The 21,175-nt window shown below is 37.3% G+C and overlaps 1 protein-coding gene across 1 annotated transcript in view; it reads left to right on the top strand.

Moving 5' to 3' along the window:
- Positions 1-21,175, top strand: part of atp2b1b (ATPase plasma membrane Ca2+ transporting 1b) — a 39,270-nt gene that overhangs the window by 8,659 nt on the left and 9,436 nt on the right. The window contains exons 2-10 of the mRNA XM_063000708.1: positions 597-1,003; positions 9,602-9,799; positions 13,032-13,289; positions 14,090-14,215; positions 16,432-16,641; positions 17,351-17,383; positions 18,441-18,590; positions 19,634-19,848; positions 20,883-21,125. Of these exons, the coding sequence (XP_062856778.1) occupies positions 814-1,003; positions 9,602-9,799; positions 13,032-13,289; positions 14,090-14,215; positions 16,432-16,641; positions 17,351-17,383; positions 18,441-18,590; positions 19,634-19,848; positions 20,883-21,125 (1,623 nt within the window). The 5' untranslated portion in view covers positions 597-813. The remainder of the gene's footprint in view (positions 1-596; positions 1,004-9,601; positions 9,800-13,031; positions 13,290-14,089; positions 14,216-16,431; positions 16,642-17,350; positions 17,384-18,440; positions 18,591-19,633; positions 19,849-20,882; positions 21,126-21,175) is intronic.

Genomic DNA, 21,175 nt, shown 5'->3' with positions numbered 1-21,175 from the left:
AGTCAAGCAAACCTGGCTTAGGGGAAGAAGCATATTAAAAATAGACTTCAAAATAAACACATTTAAGCTCAACTGAGGTTTACTGCTGATCCTATAGACAAAAAAAAGCTTCTTCAGGAGCTTTTTTCATTGCAGCTTTTAAGCCCATGACTTCTTCATACATTAATAAACTGCAGTGATTTAATTAAGTGTATTGTTTGATTTTAATTGCTTTTAGTATTGCCCTGTTTATGTAACAAAACTAATTTTAGCCTTTCACATCCTAAACAGTCTTGGCAGATCTGCTCTTGAAATCAACTGGCGGAAAAGCAACCTGTCACTCCTCATGAACGTTCACATCTTGCTTAAAGATAGTGACATTGCGTTTAATATGACAAGTTTACTGATTGAAAATTGAGTCCCTTGCTTTGGTGTTTCTGGTGGAAGAACAATGCCCTATCATCAAACAAAAAATTACAAGCAGTCAGATTTTTTAAAAGTGATTTTACAGCTTGTGTAGCAAAACTTAAAATGACACATTAGTGCTAAGATATTGCAGATGACGATAAAGTGTAATTACTGACGCTGGTAACAGTTCTCTACCTCTTTGTTTTCAGGTCCTCAAAGTGGAATCTAAATAACCTGGATCTTGATTAATCCAAGATGAAAAACACAAACTTGCATGGAATAAACCCGAATGTTTTCCACGTCCAGTTTTGGGTTTTTTGCACCCCTGAGTAATTATTTATGGAAAGTTTTGGCTTTTACTACTGAGGATTTAACTTTTCTGTTTGGGAGCCGTTCGTCTTCCATTGTGTGGTGCTCAGAGGAAACATGGCCCAAAATTCTTTTCGTGGGTCCAAGTACAAGGCGGACATCAATCATGATGCAGATTTTGACTGCACGCTTGCAGAACTAAGATCACTTATGGAACTCCGAGGGCATGAAGGATTACAAAGGATCCAGGAGTGTTACGGAGATGTTCAGGGACTCTGCTCCAAGTTAAAATCTTCTCCGACTGAAGGTAAACATTTTTGTATTGGGGTCATTAGTTTACTGCCAAAGGAAATAGAAACTTGAAAACAGAAAATGAAAAAACTATTTAGTAAACACACATTCATCCAGCATGTATCATTCGAAGGGTGTTAATAAATGTCAAGCCACAAATCCTGTTTCTTATTATCTGGCAATAGACAGACTGAGATTCATACTTTTATCCTTATTTGGTGCTATAGACAAAAGTGCAAGTGTGTTGGAGGTAGGGGTAGGTTTATAAAATCGATTTTTTTATTCTAATCGATCTTTATGTGAATGATCCGATATCGATTCATATAAACGCGAGATCGATCTTTTAAATACGCCCCTTTTTACGGTGTACACAGAAATCTCTTACCCCTTTAATTTCGCGTGACCAGCCACAGTTTTTTTGCGCAACGAGATCTGACCCGCACATCAGTTCAGCATGGCAGAAGCTCAAGTTATGCCTGGTTCACACTACACGATTTTTGCCCTGATTTTCACTCGGCGACGGGTCGGCGCTAGAGTAGATTTACAGTTCGGGAGGAACTCGGTGTTCGCTCTGCGATCAAAACTCGGCTCTCAATCAATGTGTGAAACAGCGAGGGGAAACACAGGGGGGAGGTTGTAAACAGGTGGGGCAGGGGTGTAATATAGTTTATATCAGAATACATCAGCACACCAGTTTTACAGTATTTCTGATCTGACCTGATCGTTCTCTACAACACAAAATATTTATTAACCTCCAACTCACTACAGAACAATCCATGCTGCTCGTGTTGTCAAATCCACTCAGATTCCTTTATTTTTCTCCTTGATCTCCGCTGCACATCAGTGTACACACTTTGATCTCTCGCTACTTGTTGATGTGCATGTTTGGACGTGGTATCATTAAACCTTTCATCACTTCTCACGTTTGTTTTCATGACAAAACGTAGTTTTGGAGACCAGAGAAGCTCGCCTGTGATTCCAGTTGGAGATAGATGGTGTAGTGTAAAATCCCCCATCGCCTGTGAGTCGTGCAGTGTAAACTGTACAGCGACCTGGCAAATCAGAAAGTCGTGTAGTGTGAACTTGGCATAAGCTGTTCAACAGCCAGGTGTATGTTGACATTACATTTACACTGTTGTAGTGTGTCAGACATATAAAATAATAATAAAAAATGAATGTTACTGTTTTCTGTTTTGGATTAATTATTTATGTAAACAAAATACACAAATATTTTTAATAATGAAAATATTATGTACTTTGTACAATTATCACATTCGTTCTCTGAACATCTGTACATATTTAAACAAAACCTGTTAATGTAACTCAAATATGCCTAACTGTGTTGAATCGAAATGAATTGAATCGAATCGAATCAAATCGGGACCTTGTGAATCGAATCGAATCGATCCAGGAAATTAGTGGCGATACCTAGCCCTAGTTGGAGGGTGGTATAAATATGTTCACTCTCTGGGATTTTACATTATATAAACCAACTTGACTATAAATTAGTGAGAGCTATCCTTTTGAAACAACATACTTTGCTTCTTTGGGGCATCAAACATCATTAAAGAAAACATAAATGAAGAGATGTACCAGAAAATATTGGAGAAGAATTTAATTTGGATTTAATCTGCCAAGATTTTGGATGTTGTAGAGAAAATATGGATGTTTTAACAGTACAGCTTCAAAAATATTGTCAAAATTATTCAAGACTAGTTTCTAAGTGAAGGTGTTCATTCCAAGTCTTTGGTCATTTCTCTTAACAAACCGTCTTTAGTTCCCGGTCAGACAGGGCCACGTTTCAACTTGTTTTTGGGAAAAATGAACGTCGAATTTAAGGGCCAAAGATAAAACGAGGCCATCCAGACTGTTACCAATGAAAAGTGCAAAAATCAGCATCTGTGATGATGTGCATTAGTGCCCACAGCATAAATGATCTGCATGTTTATGAAGGTACCATTAATGCAGAAGTGTATATTGCTATTTTGGAGAGAGATATGCTGCTGGCAAAATGATGTTTTTCCAGGCCTCATTCTGCATAAGTTACAACAGTGTGGCTTTGTAGACACAGAGTGTGTGTGCTTGACTGACCTGCCTGCAGTCCAGATCTGTCTCCTATTGGAAATGTATGGTGCATCATGAAGAGGAGAATCAGATGGCAGTGACCATGGAGTGTTGAGCAACCTCGAGTCTTGTATACAACAAGAATAGGCAGAAATTCCACTTGCAAAACTGCAACAATTAGTATCTTCATGTCCCAGATTTTTTTGATTAAATGACAAGGTGATGTGACCCAGTGAAAAAACATGCCTGTGTCCTTGCTTTTTTTGAGTGTGTTGCAATTTCGAAATCTATTTATATTTAACAATTATAATTAAGTTCATCACTGAAATTATTTTCTTTGTGCTTTTGTCTGTTAAAGGTTCGAATCAACAAATGACAGATTTCACTTTTTATTGCATTTTTAGTAAGTGTCCCAACATTTTATGGAAATAGGGTTTGTGCACCCTCCCATTATGCTATTTTGATTACCGCTCATTAAATTAGAAACCCTATACAAAGACCCAATTAGAAACCTAATTTAATCTTCATCTTTGAAAGGTTTTTCTTAATCCCATATTAAATTTCAAAATGATAATGATTTCTGGTTCAAACAGTTTAGGCTGAGTAAATTAAGGCTGTGTTTACCCGTAATTACCACGTACCTCCCAAGGCTGTTAGATTCATACATCTTTAGTGGCTGCTTCATCCTGGTCAAGACTGTGGTGCCTCTTGAGCCCATTTTCCCTTAATATAAAAACACAGGACGTCATAGACACACACACACACAACAGCATTTGCAAATATTTACACCACTTTACCTACTACTATTTGGAAACCAAGGGGAATTAAATGCAGACAGAAAAACATGTTGAACTACCCAAACAGTAATTAAAAAGAATATTAATTCAATAAACGGCCATAATTATTTATTTATTTATTTTTTTTTTGTGGTTTGCAATGCCATCATTCTTTATTAGGCACCGAGCAGACTAGTGGTGGATTGGCTATTGTAAATTGCCCTTGGGTGTAATTGAGTGATGACGTAATTGTTACCTTGTGATGTATTGGTGACCTGTTGAATGAGAATGTGCCCTTATGCAAAGAGAAGCTACAGATGATGCATAAACCTGTAGTAAAAAAGAGAATTCCATCTGACCTTGTTCCTGTGTCTGTGAAACTGTGAAAAGGAATGCTACTTCTGGCAACTGATAACTGACCATCGTTAAACGGTTAAACAGAGAGAGTGGCAGTATTTTACATCAATAAGAGGAACATTACCACTGTGAGCAGAACCATTTTTAACATTTAGTAAATTGTACACAAGTCGGTAGTGACCAGATCATTATAAGGGCTAACTAAACATGCATATCAAATAATTAAAATGCTGTCAGTATCTCAAAGCTATTCCCAACAACAGTAGTGTTGGCATTATTAGCGTTTTTTCCACCACTTCATCCTGGTCAGGGTTGTGGTGGGTCCGGCCTTTCCGAAATTACTGGGCACAGTGCAGTAGGACATCCTGGACAGGACACTAGCCCCATCGTGGGGCCTTGAAAAATGACATCTCTAGATCATCTTTTGTCTTTAAACACAGTCAGGAACGTGTATAGTGCATCTAAAGCACTAGCATCTCAGTGCTTTGGTGGATATTACACCTTCTGAAATCCATATATCACCTTGTCAGAGCGGCACACGGTTATTATTTCTATGTTATTCAGGGATGTTAATAATGAACTGATAATCAACAAAGACATCATTGTTTCATTAGCACTGTCAGTTAAAATCTCATTAAATATACAGTATTCCCAACAGCTAGCACTTGATATTGAAATTAGTATTGGAACTGAAGACTTCTTACACACAAAGCCAATGCTAGTTATAGTGTCACTGAGCAAAAATCTGACATGTATTACCTTTACCCTTAATTTTACATATTATGTGTGAAAATGGTAATATTACTTCTCAACAAACATGATTTTGATATTTTTCCTGATGCTGCAATATAGGGCTGGTTGATCTTATAGAGAGTAGCCTAGATACTGTTTACATCTTGATTAACATATTTAGTTGTAATGGACAACAGGCCAATTCTTTTTTTTGTAACTGATTTTTTTTTATTATTCATCACACAAAACAATACATACAAATTTCCAACATGTATGAGATGCATTCATAATCACAAAAGAGAAAAAACAAAAGTGGTAAAAAAATAATAATTAAGAGAAGAGGTAGTTACAGTTCTTGCATTTCAAGCATTATTGCTAACCATTTTTTGTTAAACGTATCTGATCTTAGTTGTAATCTTGCTGTAATTTTCTCCATAATAAAAACCTTTTGAACCATATCTTTCCATTGTACAATGTTGGGGTGGTTGAGGTTTTAACCAACACACTGTTATTGCTTTCTTTGCTGCTAGCAAAATTCTCAATAAATATATGAAGTCTCCGTCGGTCACGTTATCAGGTGGTATACCTAATATATACAGTGCAGGACCTAGGGTTGGGCGATATTGCCGATTTTCATACCGTCTTCAGGAAATACCGCGGTATACGGTATTACCGCGGCGACCGCGGCGGCGGCGGCGGGGGGGGGGTTGTGTCGCGGACAAACTTTACAGTGTACACACTTGAGTGTAAGTACAATATTTCAATGTTTTATTATAAAAAGATTTAACAATCTGAACGTCAAACATTGCTTATCTTATCTGATCTATAATAAATACGCATAAGTATAAATGCATGTGTATCAATTACACTTTAACACAAACATTAACACATAACATTTTGGCATTGTAATCTCTCTCTGCCCACACAAAACAGAATAATAGCAGCTACACACTTCAATATATTTCAAAAGTTAACTGCTTAGTTTATAGTTACAGCTATTTCTTAAAAGTGTATGAACGTGTACGATTAGTTATGCCTGTAATCCTGAATTAAGTTCTATACCGTAACAAAAAATATGAATGTAAATGTTCATGTTGCGATGACGGTGATGTAAAGTAATGTTAAAATAATTTAAAGTCCAAACATTTGAGTGGTTAACGAGAACGCTACTTTACATGTCACACAAGCTCAGTGCAAAACACGAGCACAGAAACGGTACAAATCCGATCTATTCCCTACACACTCGCTCCCTACGCCCTATAGTGCGCTTCACTTTCTTAAAGGGCCAGACAATATATTTTATAATTCACATTACACGACAGGTGAGACGTTCTTTTTTCTTAATATAGCGCTTTTATTTAGGAAAAAATAGTTCTTACATAGGCAGGAAAATCTATGGCAGACAAGAGTCAGAACAGCGGATTGGGCGTAACGTTATTATTACTGTTTGCTCCTTTTTCTCAACACTTGTGCTCGATTTACACTGAAGATATATTTAGTAAATAAGTACATGTCCGCGCATGCACGCGCTTGTGTTCATTTCCGGTTGAACTGATAAAAAATGTTGATTTTGAAAAATTAAAAGACGAGCCGTTTTTTCAATTTCTGCTTGTTAGCTCACAGCTAACGCTAGCCAGTGTGGCTCTTCACCAGTGTGTTAACCAGTTGTGTTATCACCAGTAAGCACCCCACAGCCAATCAGCGAGCTCCAACCGCCTACCCCTCCCACCCCTCCCACCCCTCCCTCACTGTGGATGCGCGCATGTCCTAAAGTCTCAGTTTTCAAGGTAAACCTGAAGCAGAAATTCAGCGCTTCACATTTAAAAAATACCGTCACCATTTTTGAATACCGTCACCATTTTTGAATACCGTCACCATTTTTGAATACGGTAATATCGTCATACCGCCCAACCCTAGCAGGATCTAATGTAAATCTGATTCATAAAATTTGATTAATCTCTTTTTGAAAACTCTTCCAAAATTCTGATAATTTAGGGCAGTCCCAAAATGTATGGGTCAAGTCCCCCACTTGTCAGGGGGCCAATACTTAATAATAATAATAATAATAATTTAAAATGCTGAACTAGTTTAAAGTTAATAATAATAAGTTGGACTTATATAGCGCCTTTCACAAGACCCAAGGACGCTTTACAAAATAGAAAAATACATCAAGATACAATATTAGAGACAGATACATGAGAAACACATAAATACATAAATGATAGGACTCAACAGGATACAAGAAAAAATTTTTTTTTTTAAGTTGATGTGTATATTACTGTTTCACACTACTGCCTTGTAAAACACTGTTTTTACTGAATAAAGTCTAAAGTGACATTAATGTAAAATTATTAGACATAAAAACATATTTGAGGTTGTTGATTAGTGGTTAACCGTCGTCTAATGACAGTCGGTTATTGGTTAAAAGAATTTGGCATCATTGCATCCATAATGTTAATCAATGTGGTCATAAACTAAATCTAAATCAACAAATAGCTTTCTGATATGTTTTGCTCTTGGCCAAAAACAAAATGACAAATTAATGCTTTATAATGAAAATGTAATTCAGTTTGCAAAACCCAAACAACATTTGGGAGTACTTGAGTAGTTCAGTGCTTCTGCCCATCCAAATAGGAAAAGTTTTCTTATTATAAATTGATTAGGTCAAATTAAAAAAAAAAAATGCTTCTGCAAATTAAATGACTTTAAACGCCACATTTATTATCTGTTGTTTTTTGTGTAAGGTCTTCTAAGATTTGTTTTCTTTGTACAATCCCACACCTCCATTTTTACTGTCTTTTTAAATTACAAATTCAGTATTTAAAAGCACAGTTGTTTGTGTCTCATTTGTTCATGCAAACTGTGTTTGTCTCTCATCATAAGCAGATTAAGCAAGTATTCACCTAAGGGGTGAAATAAATTAGCTTCTTGTTGCCAGTACTTTCTATTGACAGATCTGTGTTTGGTTTTGCACTGTCACATTGGAACTGTAGAGCCATTCATCAGTTTGGCCCTTGGAGACACTCCTTCACACTGATCTTTTCCATTACTGTGACATGGGCAGCTTGTAAACACAGAGCTGTCTTTGTAATAATGCTGTCTCATTTGACTTGTTGTAGATTTGCCTTAAAGTAATTAACAAAACAGCAAAGAAAAATGCAGTATGAATGATAAACAGTCCTGAAACTCAAGTGTCATATGTTAAATCACAATTGTTATCTTTTACAATAAGAGTTTTTCTGAGACATTAAATTAAATGTTAAAATAAAACAGAACAGTGTGTACATTTAATTCAGGCCGTATTCAGACTGTATACTTTAGTCACAATGCTAACAAAATTGCATTTGTTTTAATTTGGGCAGAACCTGCGTCCATGTGCAGCAGTGGATGCATAGCAATACTTGCTATGCTGTATTTCTAACGCGGCAGACTTGTAAAGCATATATTTTTTTATTATAAATGACAGGGATTATATTAGAACTGAATAATTTAAGGAATGCATTAATTTGTTGTAGAGCAGTATGAAAGCTACTCCAAACTGCCTGTTCATTTGGGCCAGAGGTAGCTCATTGGTTAGGGTTGGGCAATCAAACTAAAGGTTGAGGATTTAAATCCCAACTAAGCTGAGCAGCTACTGTTGGGCCCTTGAACAATACTCTGTTGGCTCCAGGGGTGCTGTATAATTGACAGAGGATGTGTGTATATGTATATGACAAAAGGCATTTTGTCCAGGGTGTATTTTCACCTTTCCCCTGTCTTCCCAGGATAGGCCTCTGATCCACTGCAACCCCGATATGGATGTTGTTGTTAAAAATAATGATTTATTAATGTACGGTAATCATAACCTGGTATCAGCTTTTATTTTAAAGCTTTGGGAAAGGCTGCTTGTCTTGTTTCCCTTGTTTTCTATATTTATTTAACACATGGCAAAGGTCTTTTTGATGGTGTTCAGGCACATGTGCCACCTTCACTTTATGGTGGGGTTTATGCTGTGATCTTTCACATTGTGTCCTGCTTTAACATGCTAGTGACAGGAGGGAGCAGATCGATTAGCTGCATATAATCCCACTCACCGTAAAGTACAGAACAGGATCCTCATTGCTCCATTTGGCACTAATCTCCCAGCCTGCTACACGCTCCTCCTGTTCTGTTTTTGTCCTTGCTTGTACTTTGCTTAAAAATGCTGGCATTGTGTATTAGTGAAACAATGTGAGAGGCCATAGTGTTTGTAATAGTAGTCTCCTGTAAATTACATTGCATTCATGTATGATTAATAGCACAGTCTGAGTAATTTGAATAATGTGAATCCCTTAAATTCTTTATTCACACTTGTACACACAGGAAAATCTACAGCAGTTCAAGTCAAACCAACAAGTGATTATTGAAAACCTATGAACTATGAAAACAAAGACCTGTTGGATTGCAGGCAAATGATAAGCACTGAATACTGCATCTCTGGCAAAAAAAAATGTGATGTCATAATTTTCTAAGCTGCCTCTGTGCTTACAAATAAAATCTAAACTAAGACAGTGCTGAATGTTAAATGAATGAAGTGTTTGCCAGAGATCATGCTTTAAAGGTTAAATGGTTTAAGAATACATCTCACTTCTGACAGTGTATTACGATAATATGTGCATATGAAAATTGCTCTGGTGTGACCTTGATTTGCTCCTTTTGTTCGATAGGTTTAACTGGAAATCCTGATGACATTGCAAGAAGAAAGGAAGAATTTGGAATGAATTTTGTACCTCCCAAAAAGCCAAAAACATTTCTTCAGTTAGTGTGGGAAGCACTGCAAGATGTGACACTAATAATTTTGGAAGTTGCAGCTGTGATATCATTAGGCCTTTCCTTCTATAAACCTCCTGGTGCAGAAAGAGAATGTGAGTACGTTTCAATCACACATTGGCTGCATTAAATGCCTAACATTTGAACATGTATAATCCTAATTTAGGTTGATTGTTTTTTCTGCATAAAGTTTGGCATTGCACTGTTTGAACTTGAGTAATTGAAGTAGTTCAACATTACAGTAAGTGTTTTATATAGCAGCCCCCCCACATAGGTATTTCTGTTCCTATGACAGCTTGTAAACACAGAGCTGTCAGTGTTGCCACTTTTGACATTTTAAAGATTTTCTCAAAGCCATTTAGATGCTTTAGTTATTTAGTTTTGTGTTGAAAGTATCAAACAAAAAATACAAGATCCACACGCAAAATATAAGGGATTAAAAATCTAATAACATATGTTAAAGATTCAGTCCAAAATAATAAAGCAAATACAAAACCAAACAAAGCCAATTTAGAAGAAATAAAATTTTGTCCTCAATGGTAAAAAACATTTTAGCTTATGTTACAATATTGTTGTTTGCTGCTGTTGAGTGAAAACACAAATGGTTGTCATGGTAACCAATATTTTAAGTAAGTAAACTGACCTTGTTATTGTGTCCAACAGTGAAAGAATTTTGAACATATATATATATATATATATATATATATATATATATATATATATATATATACAGTGTATCACAAAAGTGAGTACACCCCTCACATTTCTGCAAATATTTCATTATATCTTTTCATGGGACAACACTATAGACATGAAACTTGGATATAACTTAGAGTAGTCAGTGTACAACTTGTATAGCAGTGTAGATTTACTGTCTTCTGAAAATAACTCAACACACAGCCATTAATGTGTAAATAGCTGCAACATAAGTGAGTACACCCCACAGTGAACATGTCCAAATTGTGCCCAAATGTGTCGTTGTCCCTCCCTGGTGTCATGTGTCAAGGTCCCAGGTGTAAATGGGGAGCAGGGCTGTTAAATTTGGTGTTTTGGGTACAATTCTCTCATACTGGCCACTGGATATTCAACATGGCACCTCATGGCAAAGAACTCTCTGAGGATGTGAGAAATAGTATTGTTGCTCTCCACAAAGATGGCCTGGGCTATAAGAAGATTGCTAACACCCTGAAACTGAGCTACAGCATGGTGGCCAAGGTCATACAGCGGTTTTCCAGGACAGGTTCCACTCGGAACAGGCTTCGCCAGGGTCGACCAAAGAAGTTGAGTCCACGTGTTCGGCGTCATATCCAGAGGTTGGCTTTAAAAAATAGACACATGAGTGCTGCCAGCATTGCTGCAGAGGTTGAAGACGTGGGAGGTCAGCCTGTCAGTGCTCAGACCATACACCGCACACTGCATCAACTCGGTCTGCATGGTCGTCATCCCAGAAGGAAGCTGACGCACAAGAAAGCCCGCAAACAGTTTGCTGAAGACAAGCAGTCCAAGAACATGGATTACTGGAATGCCCTGTGGTCTGACGAGACCAAGATAAACTTGTTTGGCTCAGATGGTGTCCAGCATGTGTGGCGGCGCCCTGGTGAGAAGTACCAAGACAACTGTATCTTGCCTACAGTCAAGCATGGTGGTGGTAGCATCATGGTCTTGGGCTGCATGAGTGTTGCTGGCACTGGGGAGCTGCAGTTCATTGAGGGAAACATGAATTCCAACATGTACTGTGACATTCTGAAACAGAGCATGATCCCCTCCCTTCGAAAACTGGGCCTCATGGCAGTTTTCCAACAGGATAACGACCCCAAACACAACCTCCAAGATGACAACTGCCTTGCTGAGGAAGCTGAAGGTAAAGGTGATGGACTAAACCCAATTGAGCACCTGTGGCGCATCCTCAAGTGGAAGGTGGAGGAGTTCAAGGTGTCTAACATCCACCAGCTCCGTGATGTCATCATGGAGGAGTGGAAGAGGATTCCAGTAGCAACCTGTGCAGCTCTGGTGAATTCCATGCCCAGGAGGGTTAAGGCAGTGCTGGATAATAATGGTGGTCACACAAAATATTGACACTTTGGGCACAATTTGGACATGTTCACTGTGGGGTGTACTCACTTATGTTGCCAGCTATTTAGACATTAATGGCTGTGTGTTGAGTTATTTTCAGAAGACAGTAAATCTACACTGCTATACAAGCTGTACACTGACTACTCTAAGTTATATCCAAGTTTCATGTCTATAGTGTTGTCCCATGAAAAGATATAATAAAATATTTGCAGAAATGTGAGGGGTGTACTCACTTTTGTGATACACTGTATATATATATATATATATATATATATATATATATATATATATATATATATATATATATATATATATATAATATATAATGGAAATTAATATTAAATCTGATCAAGGTAACATTTAATAAATAATGCTTTTTGTCATTTTGCTTAGTTTTGCTTTGCTTCATAAAAATGCTTTTTCTTTTTTCATTTTTAATTTCCTGAAGTTTTTAACAAAGCAGACCTAATTATCACCTACAAAATTCAGATTTTATGTGTTGTTTACCAGTAACTTTAAAAACTGTTTAATTTAGTAAAATATAATCTATGATAAAACTATAATTTGTGAATTATAAAATATTGGACTGATAAGGCAAAATACTAGTAAATGGGACAGGTAAAACAGGTGGTGTTTCATTTGGACTTGTATGAAGGTTACATTTCTTCTTTTTTTGGTATTTTCCCTCCCAATCTAGTTGTATCCAATTACCTGATTGCATTACGCAACATCTACTGATGTTGACCTCCACTCTGACTGAGGAGAGCCGTGACTAAAACACGCCCCCTCCGACACATGTGCAGTTAGCAGCAGTTGTAATTGCATCGTTTATGAGGAATCCCCTCCAGCACCCTCCCTTGAACAACAAGCCAATTGTTGTTTGTGTAGGCGCCCAGCCTGCCGGGTGAAGGTTAAATTTTCTGATATATTTAGGAATACTATTCTCTAACAGTATTGACATTTTTCACCAGGTGAGCTGTGAGTAATCCCAGGCATTGACAGAAATGCTGTCTTCATTAAACAGAGTGTTCGTTAAGGGCTGTAATGCTTTAGTAGATTAGCAATACATGCAGGAATTAAACCACAGAGAACTGTAATCTTAATTTGCTGGATTTTATTGTCAATGCAGAGTTAAATTAACCTTCACTGTAAACGAAACAAAAAAGCAAACCAGATTATGAAGAATGCGCAATGTTTATGTAGCAACATCAGGATGTGCAGCTCTGCTCTGATCTGACTGTGATTTTGTATCAGACTGTGGAAGAGCTGCTGGAGGTGTGGAGGATGAGAGTGAAGCCGAGGCTGGATGGATTGAGGGTGCTGCCATCCTGTTATCTGTCGTCTGTGTAGTGCTCGTCACGGCCTTTAATGACTGGAGCAAGGAAAAGCAGTTCCGTGGTTTGCAGAGCCGCATCGAACAGGAACAAAAATTCACAGTGGTGCGAGGAGGCCAGGTGCTTCAAATTCCTGTGGTTGAGATTGTGGTTGGAGATATCGCACAAGTAAAATATGGTAACGTGCTTATATTTCCTCCTCCAGCACCAACATGTACACTGTGTGGCCAAAAGTATGTGGACACCTGATCATAAGGTCTGTTGGACATCTCATTCCAAATCCATTGGTATTAATAAGGAGTCAGGGACTGATGTTTCATGGAATGACCAGAAGGCCAGGTTTGCAACTGAGATTCCAATTCACCCTAAGGGCGGTCAGTAAGGTTGAGGTCAAAGCTTTGTGCAGGCCACTGGAGTACCTCCACAGCAAGTCATCAGACCATATCTTTATGGAATTTGATTTGTATACAAGCACAGAAAAGGGCCTTGCCCAAACTTATTTACCTGTTAACCTTTATGTGATCATTCCAGCTATAACAACAGTTACTCTTCTAAGAAGGCATCTCAGCCTGTGGGAGTTTGTGCCCATTCAGTCAAAAGTCAAAATGACTTAGCACTGATGTTGGTCAAGAAAGTCTCAGTTCCAGCTCATTCCAAAGTTGTGAACACCTGAACTTAATAATTAGGTATGTCCACATACTTTTTGGTGATATATGTCTTAGTAAACTCGGGAAACAGGATGTACTCATTATAATGAGGTGTTAATACTAGATGCAGGTGAACAATTGAACAATGTTGAACTACTGTATAGCTCTGTGACCTTGTTTTTGTTATTTCTGAGTAACGCCAGCTTGTGTTTTTGTGTTAATGCCTCCTGTTTCGTCTGTTGAAAACCTTTTTTTTTTTTTTGGTTAAGAAAAAAAGCAGCTGTATATTGTGTCTGATGTCTCACCATCTGGCTCATGCTGTGTGCCACAGGTGACCTCCTTCCTACTGATGGCGTGCTAATCCAAGGCAACGATCTAAAAATCGACGAAAGCTCTCTCACAGGAGAGTCTGACCATGTCCGAAAGACGCTGGACAAAGATCCCATGCTCCTCTCAGGTTTTTAATCCTTAGTAATATTTAGAGAGAAGACAACAGTTTGGTTAAATGTAACGTATATGCCTACTGTTTTACTATGAGTGGCTGTATAGGCCAACCTATTAATGTTCTACATTTGTATTACATGTTACATTTATGCAGTGTGATTCTCCCCTTATACATATTCATCTGCAGCAGGATTTCACCAAAAATAGACTACACTTTACTAAAGGGTAGAGGTATTAAGTAGCTGTATGACTTGTGATGTATTTTATTGTGACTTAAAGCTTAGAATCTCTGTTTTTATGTCAGGCTCTAATTTCCACATGCCACATGTAGTGGTATTAAAACATTACTTCAATATCTCATAGTATGTCATTACATACACATGCATGGACACAGCATGGACATGGCATACACTTTTTGGCCAAAACATTGGATCCCTGACCATGCGCTTATTGGACACCCCGATTCTAAAACAAATGGTATTAAAATAGAGTAACCTTTATGTGATCATTCCAGCTATAACAACAGTTACTCTTCTAAGAAGGCATCTCAGCCTGTGGGAGTTTGTGCCCATTCAGTCAAAAGTCAAAATGACTTAGCACTGATGTTGGTCAAGAAAGTCTCAGTTCCAGCTCATTCCAAAGTTGTTCAGTGGGGCTGAGGTGTGTGCAAACCACTGTCGTTTCTATAAACCAAGCTTTTCTTTCTATCTTTATAGACCTTACTTTGTGCAAAGGGGCACAGTCGTGCTGGAACAGGAAAGGGCCTTCCCTAAACTAATAATAATAATAATGATAAACCAAATGAGACCATTGCTCTCTAAAACTTGAAAAAACTTTGTCATAAAAATGTTATGTCAAACATGAAAGAAATAGCTACATTTTAGGTATTTAAAGGTCTCTCTCATTCCATTATAACATTTCTTCTACTTTACTTGCTGTCTGCTTTACTTAAAGTAGGGATTCTTCATTAATATAAAAACAAATTAGTTAAAGTAATAAAAAGATGAAGTTTTAACCATGTAGGCTACGCTGCTACTTTGCTGAAAATAATATGCATAAACTAATAAGTATAAACTAGCAGATTAAAGTTTATTTGAACTGTTTTGATATGACAGCAGTGCTGACCAGTCCAGTATTAGTATGCACAAACAACATAGAATGTCTTTGGTATGTTAGCATTCTTTTCTAAAGTCATAACTAATCATTGCACAGCCATTTTATTTCACACTAAAATCTAAATGTTTATGGCTAAAGTACACTTGTACACAAATTGGCAGGTATTTAATTAAAACATTTAGTGTTTCCCAATCAATAGACCAGCTGACCTTTTGCTAAGGCAGTAATTCATTTTGTAGGGCAAAATTGTCCTGTGCTGAGAGTAAACAGAGAATAAATACATTACGTCAAATTACTTTTTCCAAGGTGTCTTAACTTTAAGCCAGTTATGCTTAAAAAACAAACTGATACATTAAAAAAATAATTGGGACAATATTATTTCTGCTCTTTGGCAAAGCAGTTATTGGCAGTCAGATGTAGAAAGCATCTGTGCTAATAAATCATTTGGTTTTCACATCATTGGAATTTAATTTTGTCTTCTTTCTCTCAGCTAATTGTCTTTAATGTCCCTGGGTTTTATAGGTCCCCTGGATGGACTCCATTAAATCTAAACTATTAAATCCACTATTAAATTATTGTGGAATTCAAGTTGTGAGATTGGCTACGCCATGCAATCACCTAACACTTTAATTAACTGGTCTGGAGTTATTTTTGCTTTTGCTTTACCGGTTTTGTTGAGGCATCCAGATTTCTTTTTGGGCAATAATTAGAAGCAATTCCATATCAATTTGGATTATATGCACTGTTATTCTTTTATCAGACATGATGAATTAAAACATTGTTCTGAGCTTCTCAGCTTCTTTACTTTCACCATTATTGTTACTTTTTGTGTGAAATCTTACCAACCAATAGCAACATCTTTTATAATGAAACCTGGTGCAATTTAAATTTGAGCATTTTTTATTTGCACCTATTTGTAGAACTTTATGTGGCTTTTATATATATACAGTATACAATGTCAAAATCCATTGTGTGTAAATTGAAATGAGATGTATAGTATAGGGTTAGGGCTAATTAACAAAAACAATAGGGTTGAATACATATTCTGTATGTCATATTGGCTTAGAGCTCACATCTATATTCTGTATTGTAACTGCTGATTTATTGCTTTAGGTACTCACGTGATGGAGGGCTCAGGAAGGATGTTGGTCACCGCTGTGGGAGTGAACTCGCAGACTGGAATCATCTTTACCCTTCTTGGTGTGGGAGAAGATGGTGATGCTGAACAAGAAGAAAAGGAGAAGAACAGGAGGGAGAAAGAGGAGAAGAAGAAAGAAAAAGAAAGGCAAAAGAAGGAGAAACGGGAAAAGAGAGACAAAAAACGTAAGCTTTCCTCTATCTATGCTACTAAGCTGTCTGTTCAGTGAACAGTTTAGACTTAGCAGTGTAACTATTTAATCAGAGGAACAGGAATTTGAATTACCAAGTGCTCAGTGAATTGTACCCAACGCGACCTAGAATAGGATAAAGTGTTGGTAAAACAGACAGTAAATGAATAAATAAATAATAATGGCACAGTGGTAGCAGGGATGTTGGGCTAGTAATCAGAAGGTCGCTAGTTCAAGCCCTACTACTACTATGTTGTTGCCGTTTGGCCCTTGAGCAAGGCCCTTAACCCTCAATTGCTTAGACTGTATATTGTCACAGTAGTGAAAGTTGCTTTGGACATAGGTGTCTGCTAAATGACAAAAATGTAAATGGTCCTAGCTGGTAGAGTGGGTGCTGCACTTTCCAGGTGATGCAGGACCCCTTTGAAACCCTGACAGTGATGGAGTGGTTAGTAAAAACAATTAAAAATGATTGGAAATAAGTAAGCGTGGGCTTTTTCAACCATGCAGCTGTGGCCAATTCATCAGTAATGAACTTTTTAAACTGAATTGCCTCTAGTTTGTGTGTCTGTGTGTCTGTGTGTCTGTGTGTGATGTATGTCTGTGTGTGATGTATGTCTGTGTAACCACACAAATCAGAAAATGTTTAACCAGAACTGAATCCTGTTCCGCATTACTATCTCACTTTATTTTTTTTCCAACAGATAACAAGCATGATGTATCAGAGCAGAACAATGGTACGTATTTAATCCTCCTGCCACCCGGGGTGTGAAAATGTAACACAGCCATATGGTGTCTTAATAGTGTAAGGAGCAGGTGTGATTCACTCTTTTATAATGATTGCTAACAGGGAGATTATAAAGCTACCTGATATAACACTGTGGCCCCAGATGCAGAAGGGAAAAAAACACCACATTTGATGAGAAATTATTCTGTAACATCTTTTATTTTTTGTGAGTTTAGTTGACTTAAAGTACTAAATTTTACTTTAAAAGAGATGTATATGAATTGGCTTAGGATAAACCATGGTCAGGCTAGAGTAATCCCTGGCGCAGGATTAAGGAGTGTAAGGGCAAAACCCCACAGCAAGCTGCATTGTATCTAAAATCAGATCTAAGCTTCTTGTACAATTGTTCCTGGGGAGTTCCTAATGTCTAGAAATACCAATAAAATTTACAAAATGTATCATATATGGCTCAGAGACTTAGCAGTAGCTTTGTAACCCTTTCCAGAATTTGTAGATTTCAGTGACTTTGTTTCATCTGTATTCAAATTTCTTTAGAACATGGCATCATGTGCTGCTTTTTTCAAACCTAAGTGATGTTTAAATTTGACAGGTGTGGCAGTAATCGTGCATGGGTGTGGCTCGGGAAATTTAACCCAATTGTTAATTGAATTTAGTTAACTGGTTGATTTAGTAGTATTATTTTTTCACATAGGGCCATGTAGGGCTGAACAGCATTTTACCTTAATGAAATCACCATTTCACAACCAGCATTTTGTGTTTACTTGAGTTATTTATGTCTTATATTAAAAATAGTTTGATTATTTAAAACATATAAGTGCATAAATATGCAAGAATAGAGGAAGTTGGGAAGGAGGCAAATGTATTTTCACAGCCCCACATTGAGAAATGTCTAATTGTATACATTTTGAGGCACTGTATTATTCTAGAATGAGACAGTAGTTTATTATTTCATTACAAGGTTTGCATAAGCATGTTCTCTGTGCTTCTGTTGCACTTGAATCAAATTACTGTTCAGTTAATTACTGGTGCTGGTATTGATTGTGTAGGTAAGGATGGAATTGGTGGTGAAGGTCAACTTCTCAATAGTGAGGATGGGTCTGTGACTGAGGAGAAGAAGAAATCCAGTTTGCCAAAGAAAGAGAAATCTGTGCTTCAAGGAAAACTCACTAAATTAGCTGTGCAGATTGGGAAAGCAGGTAAGAACTGAAGAGATTTGATATTTGACATGTATTTTTTTTTAAATTGGACTTATTTACAACATTGCTATTTCATTATATTAACCGTTGAGTACAGTTTAATTTTTGTCCACTATATCCCAACATGACTCACAAATTACCTTTTCTAATATGGGATGGCCAATGGAACATTTGTTTTGCTTTAAGTGCAGTGTAGTTTTATGCAATAATGGAATAATCTACACTTAAAGCAGACAGTCAGAAGCAGGTTAAAAAGACTGTGGAGATATCCTGCATACATAATTAAAAAAAAAAAAAAAAAGATATTTAGGGGGCGTGTGTTAGTTGCGAAGCTCCTCAGTCAGCAGTGGAGGGTTGTATCAGTAGAGGTGAAACGTAACACATTCAGGATAATTGAATATGACTAGATTAGGGGAGAAAGTTGGGGGTAAATCAGGGAAAAAGAGGAAAAGAAATTCAGGGCTCACACACTGGCACATGCACTGTCCTGTTGAATTTAGTTTAAATTATTTAGATTTAAAAAATAAATAATAACTGTGTGCCTCCGTTACATTAAATTGGTGATCACATCCATGTCCACTTCTACTCAAGTCGAACTAGGACTTGTATAGAATCCATTTCTGCATTTACAACAGAAACTGGGCAGGATGCTAAAAAAAAACCAAAGCCAATACTGTGCATAAGTGAGCAAACGGACTCAAAAAAGTTGGAGCGGGTGCTGCACAGCATCATGGGTTTTGCAGACATTACTCCACTGTGCCCAGCTTACTCCTGGGTACCCCATTTTCCACCCATCTCCCAAAAACCTGTAGGTTGGCTATTCTAAATTATCTTTGTATGTCTAGGTGTGTAAGTTAAAGTCTAAGTGTGTGTTGCCCTGTGATGGTTCTAGGTGCACTGGTGGCGACAGACCCACTGTGAAATGTTTTTACTATGCCTTTACATGTTCTATATCACACTGTGGTAGCTAACTCATTAGCACTTTTTAATAGCTGCATATGAACAGAAAGACTTATGTCACTTGTGTTTTTATTCAACACCAGGTCTTTTCATGTCAGCCATCACAGTCATTATCTTAATGGTTCTGTTTGTGATGGACACGTTCTGGATTCAGGGGCTTCCATGGATCAAAGACTGCACTCCTGTTTACATCCAGTTCTTTGTCAAGTTCTTCATCATAGGAGTCACTGTGCTAGTGGTTGCTGTACCTGAGGGACTCCCCCTTGCTGTCACCATATCATTAGCCTACTCTGTCAAAGTATGAATTGCACCTACATGGTTAATATATCAATGTTAGATCTAGATCTAGAATGTTAGATAATCATCAACAATAAAAAACACATACATGTACTAAAATATTCGGACCATGCTTTTAAGAAGTAAGTTTACCTAGTTTAGCCACACCCAATGCTACCACATAAAATCAAGCAGTACAATTTCCCTAGACAAACACTGGCAGTAGCATGGGTCGGTTAGTGACTTTTTACTTGGCACTAAGATGCAAGAACATGTCAGGTCATGAAATTATAACAAAGTGGGAAAAGTCTGGAATAAATACACCTCGGCCATAAAGAGGTAGGTTACACAAGCTCAATAAAAGGCACATCTTGTCCTTGATTGGTCACTTTCAAGGTTTAGACTTTTTTTTAGATGTAATATCTGTCTGTTCATCTGGAGCGCATAATATGGGCTTCCAAACACTGCTAAGCAGCCATACACAAGCTTAATATCACAGTCAGCAAAGGCAAGTGTTGACTGTTGATAAAAAGCACACTGCTATTGGAGAAGTAAAAATGCCTGTATTGATGAATCAGGTTTTACTGTTTAAAAGTGTGATTGACTAATTTGGCTTTCCACACTGCTTAAATGTGTGTTGAATAATGTTAACTGCATATACATTGCAAGGTCCATAGATATTTTTTTTTCAGTTTATAAGGAAAGAGCTTTACTTATTTGCTCAGAGCTCTGACCTTAATGTCATTTTACATTTTTAGAATAAATTAGAATGACTTGGTAATACCTTTTTTGGCTTAATTGTCTTGAATTTATGTATTAATGTTCAAAATCTAGAAATCTTTTTTAAAAAGGGGAGGCAGTCATGGCAGTTAAGGTTAACCTGACTCATTTTGACCATGTAGTGCAGCTCTGTTTTCAATAGCCAGCTTGTAATTACTGCACAAGTAGTGTTTTACACTTCAAATAATGGTGTATGATTGTGCTTTCATGGCTTTTGTTGTGTTTTCATGGGTTTTTGTGATGGTCTGTTGTTGTCCTTTTGATCTTGTCTTTTAGAAAATGATGAAAGACAACAACTTGGTCAGACACCTGGATGCCTGTGAGACAATGGGCAATGCCACTGCCATCTGCTCGGATAAGACGGGCACGTTAACCATGAACAGAATGACTGTGGTGCAGGTCTATATAGGAGACAAGCACTACAGGAAGGTACCCGAGCCTGATCTGATTCCACCAAGGATCATGGATCTGCTGATCATGGGCATCAGTGTTAACTGTGCATACACAACCAAGATCTTGGTGAGAACATTTCAAACAGTGCTCATGTTTGTGTGATGATAGGCTGGTCT

Source organism: Trichomycterus rosablanca, chromosome 8 (genome assembly GCF_030014385.1).
Source record: "Trichomycterus rosablanca isolate fTriRos1 chromosome 8, fTriRos1.hap1, whole genome shotgun sequence".
NCBI classification, from domain to species: domain Eukaryota; kingdom Metazoa; phylum Chordata; class Actinopteri; order Siluriformes; family Trichomycteridae; genus Trichomycterus; species Trichomycterus rosablanca.
Note: the sequence above shows the minus strand (reverse complement) of the source record. Positions and strands in the feature narration are given on the sequence as shown.